At 36.4% G+C, this 13704-nt stretch overlaps 1 protein-coding gene across 1 annotated transcript; it reads left to right on the top strand.

Moving 5' to 3' along the window:
* Nucleotides 1-3174: 3174 nt before the first annotated feature.
* On the top strand, nucleotides 3175-8697 carry LOC104610231 (uncharacterized). Its single transcript, XM_010276752.3, has 7 exons — nucleotides 3175-3791; nucleotides 6376-6935; nucleotides 7036-7112; nucleotides 7417-7476; nucleotides 7863-7952; nucleotides 8041-8217; nucleotides 8353-8697. Exons 1-7 carry the CDS (start codon nucleotides 3265-3267, stop codon nucleotides 8395-8397), a joined length of 1536 nt encoding a protein of 511 aa, XP_010275054.1. The 5' UTR covers nucleotides 3175-3264; the 3' UTR covers nucleotides 8398-8697.
* The last annotated feature ends 5007 nt before the right edge of the window (nucleotides 8698-13704 follow it).

A 13704-nucleotide genomic window follows, 5' to 3' on the forward strand; every position in this document is an offset into this window, starting at 1 on the left:
GCTATGCTATGAGCCAGTTCATTCTTCTATTTGCATAATTTCCACTTCATTGGTCAAAACATTTAATTAGTAAACTATATATGATCAATGTATATCTTCTCCTCACAAGATCATAGAGGGATGAGATGAGATGGGTATATGAAGAATATCTGAATAAAAAGGCAAAATCTTTGGCACATATACAACATACATGGACCTTTGCACAACTTCCAAACCCAGTACAAAAACAATGTTACTAGAGATAGAGATGAATTGCATGTTTATTCTTTCCTTTTGCTCTTAAGTCAGTTCTTTTATCTTCTACTTGCTCAAGTTTCCTTTCTTCTTTAGGCCGCATGTATGAATAGTCATAAAGCAAGCATTCAAGTACTACATATTCATGAATCTGTGTTTGGAAGTGATGTAAAACGTTATTGATATAAAAGTACATTGATGAGGATGAGGTTTTATACCGAATCATAAAAAAAAAGTTACCATTGAACTTCCAAAAGCATGGAGAAAAAGTGTTGACTTTTTATATCAATTTTATCAATGTAGTATTTATATCGATAATCGATGTAAAACTTTAGTTTTAATAAGGTTTACATCGATTTATGACGTAAAACATCACTCCATCCAAACACCAACAAATCTAAATTGGAGTAAAGTTTTCATCGATCTTGATTTACACTCTATCCAAACACCAACAAAATCGAACCGACATAAACTTTTACATCAATAACGTTTTACATCACTTTTAAACGCAGCCTTAAAGAATTAGATCCAAGTATTTTGCTAGCTATCATTATTTGAAAAGAACATGACATTTTCAAGCCTACAAAAATTTAATCTCTTGTGTTTGTTTCTCGACATATCCAGGTTCCTATAATTTCAAAGTTTTCTTCTTAGATCCACAAAGGTTCTACATTGTTTAGACTCATATATAGTCTTACCATCATTAAGCACTATTTGTATTTGACTGTGTCATAACAGTCAATTAAAATTCTTCCGAGCTTGTCATGTGTAATTCTAGTCTCAGGATTGGATAGAGGAGAAGGGTTGTATCAGACTAACACTTGGACTTGTATGTACAACTTTTGCCAAACTCTTATGAATACAATTGATGATGCGCAATTTGGTCACTCTCTCGTGTCTCGTGACTAGGCTCGAACAAGAGTCCAATCTGGCAAGGCCGAGTTGCACCACTGAGCTGTTATCTGAGTGTCCGAGCTGAAGGTGAGCTGGAAGGAAGAGATAGGTGAGAGTGCCCAGGTATGTTTTCCCCGGGCGAACACTCTGATGCTTAAGTCAGAAAGGTAGTTATAGAAATTCCCTTAAGAGTGTGAGAGAGCTAAGTATATCAGTGCACATACCTTTTGGGGTAGATTTGGTGCCCTTTTACAGTTAGTTATCTGGGGTTCTGGTGCCTGGGGCAACGTTTCTAAGTCTTTGGTGGAGTTATTTCCTTATCATAAGGTGTGTTAGCATGTCAGTTGCTAGGTTTGCACAGCGGTTACAAGTCACCACGGGTCTTGTGGTGAATGGTTCGGCGAGCTGCTCCTATGGTTGTAGTAATGGCGCCTTCAAGAGCGAGATGTGTGAAACAGTTTTGGGCGAGTTTGCATTGTCGATGGCTCAAGCTCGCCCTAGCTTGGCGGCCTACCTGGTGTTGGTTGACACGTGCTGACTCGTCAAACTGGCCTATTGACTTGGTGTTATGTTGTCGACAGTGTCCACGTGTCATTGTCTGTGTAGAGGGACCAAAATGCCCCTCATCAACAATTATCATCACCATCCAGGCGTTAGCCCAATTAGATATGGGTCAGCTAGACAAACCCTGTTTTGCCAATCCTCCAAGAACTTATTTTACACCATCAGTCCTAATCCTGGATTGTTAGGGTTGAAATTTAGCAAATCTTGGTTATACATCCCAGCCGATACGCCGGAAACGAGTGTATCAATATTTTGAAGCTTGTGCATCTCTTTTTTTAGTTTTTTTTTTTTTAATTTGACAGGAGATTTATTTTTATGTTATCTAATTATTAAAAAAGCAGTTCTTTAATTGAAATACCTTAAAAAAAAAGGTATAAGTATGAAAGTATCCCAAAACATCGGGTATGTCATATTGATACTTTCAACTATGTTAATAACTGTTACATTTTGTCATAGGGATCGGTTTGAAATAAATATAAATATAAATATGTACAGTGTAAATGCATTTAAAATAATATAAAATACAAGATTTTTCATTCTATACATTTGCATTTATACTCCTTAGCTTCCAAACTGACCCTAATAAGCTCAGGGACAAATATGTAGAGTGCAAAATCTTCTAATTTGTATTGTTTTATATGTATTTATATTATACATATATATTTGTATTTGTATTCCTTCTAAAGGCTCAGTTTGGAAGGAATACAAATACAAATATTTAGAATGCAAATGCATATAAAATAATACAAAATACAAGATTTTTCACTCTATACATTTGCATTTGTACTCTCTTAGCTTCCAAATTGAGCCTAAAAAATGTCATTTATGTGATTTAAATATGATTAAGTCAAGTGCTATTAGGCTACAACCTAAGAGTCCATTAATACAATGCCAAAATTGAGCTTGTCAAGCATTGGTGGCCTCAAGATCAAATAAAGAGGGGTTCAATCAGTCAAGGTGTAAAACAATATTTGCCTAACCCAATTGTGATCACAAACTCAACCCAATTACACACCCCATCAACTGAATAGTTAGAGTTGGGTTGTGGCAATTCTGGGCTGTCAACACAGTATAACAACTATTACAATAGTCCGTTTTAAGAAACCATAGGCCCTGCAGGATCCATCACCCCTTCCCCTTCTCCTGCTCTAGTCTTTTTCATTTACTTTTTACTTTCTAAAAGCAAAAATTAATCTAGGAAAGTTGATGTTTGCTTAGGGAAAGAGTTCTCATCATCCATCCAAACATCTTTCCATGTCAGCAAGGCTGTCAACGGTGTTGATTTGAGTCATTTGACATTACTCCCCTGGATTTTACTCATCATTACATTGTATTAATAAAAACTCTTCAAAATTTGAAAAAAAAAAATTATTAAAGGGAAATAAAAAAGGAAAAAAAAAGGAAGAAAAGAAAATCACTTTTTTTTTCATTAAAAAAAAAGCACCTTTTTCCCTTCGTCTGTATCTCCATTTCTGTATCTATATATTCTTCCACCACTTCTCCACTAGATTGCAGCAATCAAACCACACAACAGCCGAGCTTAATTTTCCGGTTGTTGGCAAAACAAAAAACATGGATGAATCATGGAGGATGCAAATGGGGTTCAACGTGTCCAGGAGAAGATCCACGGAAGAGAGCTTATCCGATCGGCTGGGGCGCAGCTACTCCGGTCTCGGTAGCTCTCATTCTGACACCATTAATCCCGAGGAATTCAACGACGTCTACGGAGGTCCTCCCAGAACTATATTCTCCCGCCAATTTTCAGGAAGCTTCTCAAATAGATTAGACTCTTTCTACGTAGAGATCTTCCAGCCGTCGGACTTAAGTGCTCCGGCCAACGGCGGTCGAAACTTGCCGGTTTTCAGGATCCCAGCCTCTCGTTGCGGCTCTGGTAGGATTAATGGAGTTTACCGTCAAGGCGACGGTTTCTACAATGATATTTTCGGACCCGACGAGGATCGGAGGTCGAGACCGCGGTCGAAGTCGAAACCCAACTCAAAATCAAACTCTTCCACCGTGCTGAGCCCGGAGGATTTGAGTCCTCTTCGTCCTTCCATTGCAGAAGATATCGTCTTCTCCTCCTTCACCTCGAAGCTCAGGTATTGAAATTGAACTACTACTACTACTACTGATGATAGACCTAAGACCGTTATTTTCAGCTCTTCTTGTTGTGTGCTAATATGACCAGTATACCCTTATCTCCTCTGTGTTATAAGGTTAACAAATAGTCATTTCAATCTCTGCAACCCGGAAAACCGCGGGAGTAGAAGCTAGACCCAGAGGGAGTCCGTTAAGAGGGTTAAATGGCCATTTTGACCTTATAATTTTCTAGAGCTATTGGAGCAGTAGCAATTATAAAACTGAAAAATTAAGGGGGTTTCTTTTGTCAATGCATATCAAATTTCGTTTGTTGAATCGTTGGTTTGGATTTAGAATTGGATTCGGCAAGGTAACATAACAGTTGAGATTTTGAGGAATCCTACTTCTAAACCCTAAATTTCTAAAATTTGGTTTGTAGTTAATTAGGTCATAGAATTGCTTAATTAGAGGAAGCTTCCTGTAAAGGTCTAGTAGGAGTCATCTTGTACAGATTCCCTCAAATCGTCCTTAGGCCCAAGGAGCAGAGGAATTAAAAAGTTTTCTTATTGAGACCAGCCTCATGAAAGCCACCCTCCCCAAAGAAAATTTAATTCAAATAAAATATTAATTGAAGATAGACACAAGGCATAATCCGGGTAGTGTGGTACATGCATACAAGTGGTGCACAACTTTGATAAATCAAGACCGTTCAACTAGTGGGCCCACTAGAACTTCAGTCCAATCACCTCATTCTGAATGAAGGACCTCCAATTGATCAGGGGCTATTAGTGCTCAGATGGGTTATGGTTCGGTATGCCCAGAAAGATTGGACCAGCAAGAAGCTCAACAAAAAGATGTTTGTTTTGGTCTAAACAAGGAAAACAAAAAGCATAGAAACAATGGGTTTTGCCACATATACTTAGTCTTATTTGCAAGAGGCTCTTGTGTTTTGGCTTTTTGTATTTATCCCCCATGTTACAAAAGATTCTCTTGCATCTATCAATACAGCTCAAATGAAGAAACAGAAAGTGTCAATCGGACTTCTGAACTATAAATGGAAAAGATGCCAAGTGGCAAAGTGGTAATTATCACATAAATATGATTGAAGGTATTTTGTCCTTTTGCAGTCAACAAGGGTCAGCTGGTCTACGATACCTATAATTCACTCTCTTATCACAACATATTTCATGTCTAGATCCATTTCATAATAAATATAATATAATTATGTGATATATATAATATATATAAAATTATATAAAATTTATAAATGATAAAATTAATATTTTATATTTATATGTTCTTTTACACTTGTGCAAGTTAAAAGTGATTAATTTTTACCAACATTTTTTGTCTTTTTAAACAAGGTTGCTAGGGATTAAATCCAAATCCGGATCCAAGGATTTGATAATAATCAGATTGGGTGCGGATTTGGTTTGATCTGATCCGGTTAGAGCCATAATTGGGGTGGGATGGCCACTTTTATTTATTTAGGTTGCATTTGGAATCAGTGTAAATCAACAACGGTGTAAAAGTAGCTTATATCGATTTGATTTTATTCGTATTTGGAATAAGAGCTAATCATGATTGACGTGAAACTATATTTCGATTTAATTTTGCATATGTTTGGATGGAGTAGAATTTTACGTCAACAATAGATGTAAAACCTATCAAACGTAAAGTTTTACATCGATTATCAATGTAAATACTATATCAATTTTATCGATGTAAAACCTTATACTCTTCACCCATCACGTTTTTCCAAAAGTAATGGTCACTTTCACCCCTTTACACTTTAACATTTTACACTGATTTCAAACGCAGCCTTATTTTTTTACTTGTTAAAACTCAAATTATTTCATAATGATATTTTTCTTATGAACATCAAGGGGTGCAAAGAAGTGTGGAAGATAAATAGAGAGAGATAAACACATACTTCCAAGGCGCTAAAGGATAGATAAAAATATGCCAAACATATAGATGCAAATCCAAGAAAAATATCTGAAACTATCCACAGTAACTTTTAAAAAGAATTTGGACAGAAACGTTTCTAAAAGTGATCACTATAGTGTTTTAGTACTCTGAAATCTGAACAGTTAGATTTTTGTAAGATGTGAAATATATGGACAACATATTTTTGGAGTAAATTATATTTTCTCATGATAACCCCTAATGCTGTGTTTGGTTCTTGAAAAAATAATTGAGAGAAAGGATACCTTTTTCCAATAATCTCCCCCCAAAACCAACTCTACTTTGTGTTTTTAGTTGTATAATTTTTAACACAAAGCATCTTAATTAAACCTGAATCTATCCTGTACTATCTTTTTTTTCTTGTTTCTTTTTTCTTCTTTTTACAAGAACAACAAAAGAAACAATGGAACTGAGTTACAAAAGAATGAGTCAGCCAATCACAAGTGAACTCACTGAGTTCAGAGTGGAATACTAAGATCAAGGGGACAGTATAAATCGATCAGTGCCAACAAGCAACTATTTTTGAAGATATTACATCTGAAGAAAAAATTATTCAAGTGATTTTTCAACAATTAGCAACCAACCCCATTCACCAATTGGGCCCTTAATTACTAAATTCTCTGAATGATATCTCAGGCCAATCAACGTTCGGTGTCAACAAAATTCACCTTCAAGGATGTATGAAGAACAACAGAGGAAACATGCTGGGGCGTCAGCTACTCCAAGCACTCACCTTTCATACACAGATTTCCAGTATACCGAACAAGACTATACTGAACCTTTAAAGAGCTCGCATGTTGGGTTCTCGCGTCGAAATTCATCCCCTGAAACAATTATCAGCGTCGAACCCAATTCATATCAGAGCATCAAAATATCAGTGGATGATGTGGAGACGGATTCTCCTTCTTCTGAAGTTTCTTCACTTTATGGAGACGCATATGCTGAGGCCAGGATGCAAGGCAAGGCATTGCAGGATGAAGAAGTGGAACAAGAAGAAGATGAAGAAATTATGAGCTCTTATGTTATTGAAATCAATTCTGATAAAAGGGAGGGGAGTAATGATTCGTTAGCCATAGATGAAGCAATTGCATGGGCAAAAGAGAAGTACTTTAGCCAAAGCTATGAGGATTCAGAAGGTGGAAATCGGCAAAAAAACATTAGACAGAAGGAGAAGGAACCATCTGTAGAGAGAGGAAGTAATGTCTCTAACATCAAGCAGTAATTTGAATTTAATTGCAACAGAGAAAAGTTGCAGAAGAGATCTAACCCCCCCCCCTGTTGCTTTTTCTTTGACAGGAAGGAGTAATTCACATGAAAGTATGGATCAACAAACAATGGAAGGACATGGAAGAATGCAGACGCAATCACTTGTGGTAAGTTGTCTCTGTGAAAATGAAAAAGAAATGGAAAATCTTCTTTTTTTTTAAATTATTCAAATTGGAGAAAAGCAAAACAGTTTAAACTTTTCAAGTGAAAACCTTTTAACAGAAATATGTTGATTGCTTTCACAAGCCTTTTCCTCCACAGTTTAAAACCACTGGGGCTACTGTTTCAAGGAAATTAATTGTAGTCTCTCCTGTACAAAGACATGTGAATCCACCCTTTCATGTTTTTTTTTTTTTTTCTGGTCATTATGAGGTGGTACAGGATGCTTAACTTTGGTTCTACTATTTACAGGGAAAAGGAGACCCATCTAAATGGACAACAGCAGAAGAAAATCAACAACTCCAAAAAGATGTAAGCTTCTTCTGAAAATGGATATATGCACCATGTGAGTGTGTGTGTGTGAGTGTGTTTTCAAAAAAAAAAATTAAAATAGAATAATAAAAATAAACCCAAATTAACTGCTTGTGTGAAGTTCATATCACAATGTTTAAAACCAAATTAACTGAAACTGGACCCTTAAATAACACTCTTTCTTACTATATTAGTATGCTATATCAGTTGGAGCAAAATTTTGAAATCCCAAGAACAGTAGAAGTGGGATTCCAATTCATCCAATATGGAACAAAGAATACTATCAGAATATACTTTCATTTATTGTCTCAAATTTTGGCATTTCATTTATTTGCAAGTGTTTCTAACTTTTTCGTCTCTGTTATGGTGCAACTGAATGTATACAGATGGAGATGGAGCAGTTGGAGGAAGAAGTAAGACTATGGGCAGCAGGAAAGGAAGGAAACATTCGGTTATTGCTTTCAACACTGCATCATGTAATACATTTTGTAGTTTACTTTTAAGAATATGGATTAAGACCTCCTCACAGGGTTGTATTAACTAGCTTTCTGGCTTCAATTTCAGATTCTATGGCCCAACAGCGGGTGGCAAGCAATCCCACTAATAGAGTTGATAGAAGCTTCACAAGTGAAGAAGGCCTACCAGAAAGTGAGGTTGTGTCTTCACCCAGACAAATTGCAACAAAGGGGTATCACATTCCCACAGAAATATGTTGCAGAGAAGGCATTCACCATCCTCCAGGTATCTTCAAACTCAGATATATACAAAAACTAGAAATATGTGATAACTGTAGGTCATCAGTTTGGTGTTCTTAATTAATGACTATAAATTGAGAAGACTTCTCAGTTGATTATGATTATTTACATGTATTTATAGGATTCTTGGACAGCATTCATCTCCCAGGATGTCTTATTTGGCTAGGCAAGACTTATGGGCGCTCTGTATCTTCATTTTTGTTGTCAAGAATGATCGAGAACTCAAACACAAGGGCAGATGCTTGGATTACAGCCTCTACAGCAAGCTGTCTCGAACAATCGATGATCTAAAAGTCCATTTATCAACTCAAGTGCTTTGCAATGTGCCTAGAGGTTTTGTGGGGAACCTACCTTCTCTTGTGTTGATGTTTCAATAAGATGTGATGAAATGCCAATGAAGAAGACATCAATGAAGATGGAAGTGAGTTGTAAACCGCAGCATGTTCAAAATATATGCATTATTTTTGAATTTTTCTTTCCTTGAGCGATTGCTTGATCTCCCATTCTGCAATACTTTGAATGTCGCCTGTGAGATAGCATAAATAATCTGCTTCTAAGAGACCTCTCTCTCTCTCTCTCTTAATACTTCAAGAATTACTTCTATTCTACCTTTAAAGATACAACAAGGCATGCATGTCTGTTAAAAGAAAATTTCTCTCAGCGTTCCACAAAATAAACTACTAGCCGGTATTTATTTTTCTAATTTTATTTTGGTACTACTAATTGTATTTTTTTTCTCCGTCCCCACCCTCTTTGGAATGAAGCCAAACGAAATGAAAATTCGAGAATTATGGAATTTGTGTCCAAATTTTAGGGTATGTTTTTAAATATGTTATCCTAAGTCACCGTGAAGCAAAACACATGAACCAATTATAAAGGGATACATCATATATAGTTGACATCTTTAACCTTGTTGAAATCTTTAGGCCCCGTTCATTTTTGAGATTTTGAAGGGGGAAGTTGGTAAATGGGATTGTGGTTCTTATTGACCAACTTACCCATGTTTTTATTTCAGAAACATGTGGGACCTACAAAAAATTGATTTTCCTCCCGGGTAAGTGATACTCTTCTCAAACTTGGGTAAGTTGAGTCTCACACGTAGAGGGTAAATGAAAAAAAAAATTAAATGGTAAAAAAATGTACCCACAAGATACATTTACCCAGGTAATATAAACAAAGAAAGAAGATGAATAAGTGCACTTATCCTAGTAAGTGCATTTACTCGAGAAAATTAAATAGGTTCATGAAAAACAAACAAGGCCTTAATGATTAATATAATGAAACACTATTAAAATTTAAATTTATTCTTCAAAAGCACTTTTAAGTAGGTTTAAAAATAGAGAATAAAAAATAGGCACCTTTAGGTCGAGTGTCAATTTAATACTCGAACTTTAAAATGTGACAATCTAGTACCCCAACTCTCGTAATCTAGTACCTGGCGTTAACTAACTGTAAAGTATCATAGGAAAAGACACAAATGCCCCTTAAGTTTCATCTAATTTTTTACTGTTCACCACCACATCATCTCCGTTGGATACCACCACTGTTCCCCGCCACGCCACAGAAGAGAAAACGAGTGTTCATAGTCAGAATTAAACAAATTAAAGTTCACCGCCATTGTTCCAGTCTGAACCATGGTTTCCGCCTCATGCTGTTCATTACCACTGTTCCCCGCCACTGTGCATCTGCTGCCACCGGATTCCGGGGATGGAATTTTTGCGGTTATAAATCCAAACTTATTCCAGATACTAGAAACGTCTGCTCGGACATTCGCGAGAAGACATACCCAGAAAGAGAAAGAGAAGTGCTAATTGCTGAGGATAATTCCTTTCTTTATTTTATTTTTCACCACTTACATATCTAAATACCTAACATTACATTTTGGTAATACCTAACATTACACACTTGATGAACATGAAATGAAGGACCCAGATGGACCGACGGACGGCTAACTGCCTGGACTAATTTGCAGCGAAGACTCTTATCTTACACTTAAATGAAACCGTAAGTAAATTTGGATCAATTCTATAAATTATGGCAGGACGATAGGGGCCTGCTATCTGTCTTAAATCTCTGTCGTTTTCGAGCCCTCATGGTGAGGATCACACCCAGAAGGCAAAATCACACGTATACATGGATAATTGAATTGCAGGTTTGCTCATGTAAGTTAGTAGTCTGCAGGCCACAAACATCAAAGCTTCCCCATCTCCAGAGAGGAAGCTTCTCAGCTTGAAACAGATGCCTGAGATGAGATTGTTACTATCTGTCACACTTATCACCCTACTGCTATTGTTTCTATTCCCTCTATGTTCAGCCCTTGAACGTGTCTTTTTTCCAGCACAAGGAGATTCTGATTCTCTTACCCAACAAGAAGAAGTGGAAACAAGCAGGGCATCGTGGGTTCTTCATGTTGCAGACGCCGACAAAGAGAGAATAAATGCCTATCGTTTCTTCCATGCCCGGAAGCTTGGCGTCCACACGAAGAGAAAGGGGCGGCTGATACCTGGAGGCCGCACCAGATCTTCATTCGGATTCCGACCATCAGTATCTTATAGCCATGTTTGTTTTGTTATTGATTTTGTTTTTTGAAAATAAACCGAAATGTACTACACACAACAGGGGGTAGTATGTCCCCAAAAGTCAGCAGAACAAATAAAAAGAAGAGAAGGGGAAAGAGATAAGATGCTAAAATCTAGAGAAGAAGAAGAAGAAGAAGAAAGAGCTTTCTGAGCCAGCCAATCAGCCACCTAATTTGCTTCTCTGTAGACATGTTGATAGTGAAGATCTCCTCCGAACAAATCTCTCTACGAATCTCCTTCTATGATGATAGGAAACTCCCTAAAATTTGAAGCTTGAACATGGGCTTCCCATGCAACCCAAGCTTCAGCCTGGTTAATGGAACAAATACCAAGTTTATATGCTTTGACCGCTAGCACCTTACTAAGATGGTCCTAGACTATACAAGCCACTGAACATTTTCCTTTACTACTGCGAGAAGCATCAAAGTTTATTTTGATAACACCATATTTTGAAGCATTCCAACTTATTTGTTTCCACCACTTGTGAGATGCGGTAGAGGTACTGAATTTATTCTCATCAAGAATTTCCATGAACATATTTAGAGCTCTATCTAATAGTATTGGAATGGGAGTAGTACCATAGTTAAAAGTTTTAGAGTTCTTATCTTTCCAAACCACCCATAAAACAAAGGCTAGTTTTTCCTTAATGAAAAGAGTTTTACTTTCTTCTTTAGTGCACATTCTTATCCACCAATGACTTAGATTTTCATTTTCCTTTGGCCCTTCCAAGGGAGCGCTTAAAGTCAATCACACTTGCTTTGTGTGATCACAACATTTAAAAATGTGTACAGTATCTTCCTCAAACCCACATAAGCTACAAGAGCCATCAATATTAAGTCATCTTTTCCTCAAGTGGCTTCTAGTAGGCAGTCTATTATTAAACAGAAAAAATAGAAATGCTTTGATCTTTGGAGGGCATTTCAAATTGTAGATGCTATTCAACCAATTAAAGTGGCTAGGAGAATTTGATATAGAGAAACATTTGAGTAAATAAGCTGATTTGATAGAGAATGTCCCCTTGGGACTGTACTCCCAAACCCTTTTATCCTCCATGTTATTAGGGGCAATATCAATACTCTTAATGTTTTGCCAAACATTTTCAGAGACTTCATTTTTAATTTTGTCTTCCTTCTAGCAAACCCTCTCAAAATCAATCATTTCTGCTACTTTGATATTAGTATTTGTGATATTTTCATGGTTCAAAGTTTCAATTAGAGGTTTATCATATACCCAATTATCCAGCCAGAAATTTATAGAGCTTCCATCACCTACTTAACAATGAGATCCCAATCTAATGAAATCTTTAGCAAGGAGGATGCCTCTCCAAGCCCAAGAGATCCCTTTTTTAATATTGATGTCCAAAAAGTTTTCCCTTCTCAAATATTTGCTCTTAACAACTTTTACCCACAAGTTACCTTCTTCATTCTGAATCCTCCACCCTAACTTAGCTAGGCTAGCCTCATTAACCCAGCAAAGTCTTCTTATCCCCATACCACCCCACCTTTTGGGAGTGTAGAGTTTTTCCCAATTCATTAAGTGGAGGGATTTCTTATTAGTAGTATTGTCCCAAAGAAAATTTCTTTGAATTTTTATCCAACTCATCAATGGCATTTTTAGGGATTTTGAATGAATTCATTATAAATTGAGGCATCATATTTGTTGTTGAATTGATGAAAATTAATCTACCTACAGTTGATAGGGGATTTTTTTCCAATTTTCCAATTTATTCATTATTTTCTCTTTAATCTGAGAAAATGTATTATTTGTAACTCTTCCAGTGATGATGGGTGCCCCTAAATAAGAATTAGATTTAGTCACCAAAGGGATTCTAAGCATTTTAGAGAGCATCTTCTAGAATCTATGCGGTGTATTTTTCAAGAAAAAAAAAACAACAGATTTGTTAAAATTTGGACATTGGCCTAAGGCCTTAGCATAACTTGTAATGGTTTCCTTAACTTTCAAGCATGCAAAAATGGTAGTATTTGCAAAGATAAAATAGTCATCTGCAAATTGTATATGAAATAACTTATTATTCCTGTCTCCCAAATTGATCAAGTTTATTCTTGCTCTTTGAACCCAATAAGCCTCATCCCTTTCCAATAGTTTATCAAGTTGTTTTTGAAGAGCATTTTCAAGATTTAATAAGGAGATATTGCTTTTTTCATTATCATAATTTCTTCTGATGTTAGTTAATTAATACAATGATTTAATTGACAATATGCAAATAATTACAAGGAAGAATCATTGTTATTCTCTTTCAAAAAATTACAAATGGAAGAATCTCTGGGCCACTACTTCTGAGTATGTTTTGATCGTGGAGGCCTAGAGGGCTTCTTCTATGTCTAGTCTCTAATCCCCTTTATCTTTTTGCTTTCTCTATTATGTTTTCTAGGTATAGTGCAAAGGTTGCAGACCTCTTTCTAGAGAGAATCGAGAGATCCCTTCAAACCACTCTTGTTGTGTTGATGGGCAACTCAGTCAGGCATAAAAGAGATGAGTTCATATATCCTCTAACAATTGGCTTGCATCCTTCTTGATGACTTAGTCGTGTACCAGACCAGTTCCCTATTTATGTAGATGTAGTCAAGCTTCTTTCTAGCTTTCCCTCAACAATGTAGTCAGGAGACGGTTGTTTTATTAAGGGAAAATTCCCAAGGTGCAGCGAAGACAGCCAGATGTTCATTTTCTTGAGAAAGCCAGACGTTCATTCCTCGGTTGGTGGATGGAGGATTCATCTCCATCAAGAGATTTGGGTTCCTGGAACCTGATCTTCATTTTCTTAAGAAGGAAGATGATGAATAGTGTGTTTGGGCTCTGTTTGTCCAAGGGTAATTTTGACATTTTTAAAACTTTTAAATTGCATATGAGATCACGTGATATACATAATTGACGGT

Source organism: Nelumbo nucifera, chromosome 3 (assembly GCF_055504915.1).
Source record: "Nelumbo nucifera cultivar China Antique chromosome 3, China Antique-T2T, whole genome shotgun sequence".
In the NCBI taxonomy this organism is placed as follows: domain Eukaryota; kingdom Viridiplantae; phylum Streptophyta; class Magnoliopsida; order Proteales; family Nelumbonaceae; genus Nelumbo; species Nelumbo nucifera.

Bases quoted from the DNA above. Each gene is read 5' to 3' on its own strand.
- LOC104610231 (XM_010276752.3), top strand. From the start codon at position 3,265: ATGGATGAATCATGGAGGATGCAAATGGGGTTCAACGTGTCCAGGAGA. The intron at 6,936-7,035 runs GTAATGTCTCTA...TTTCTTTGACAG, and splicing joins ACCATCTGTAGAGAGAGGAA to GAAGGAGTAATTCACATGAA. The intron at 7,113-7,416 runs GTAAGTTGTCTC...TACTATTTACAG, and splicing joins TGCAGACGCAATCACTTGTG to GGAAAAGGAGACCCATCTAA.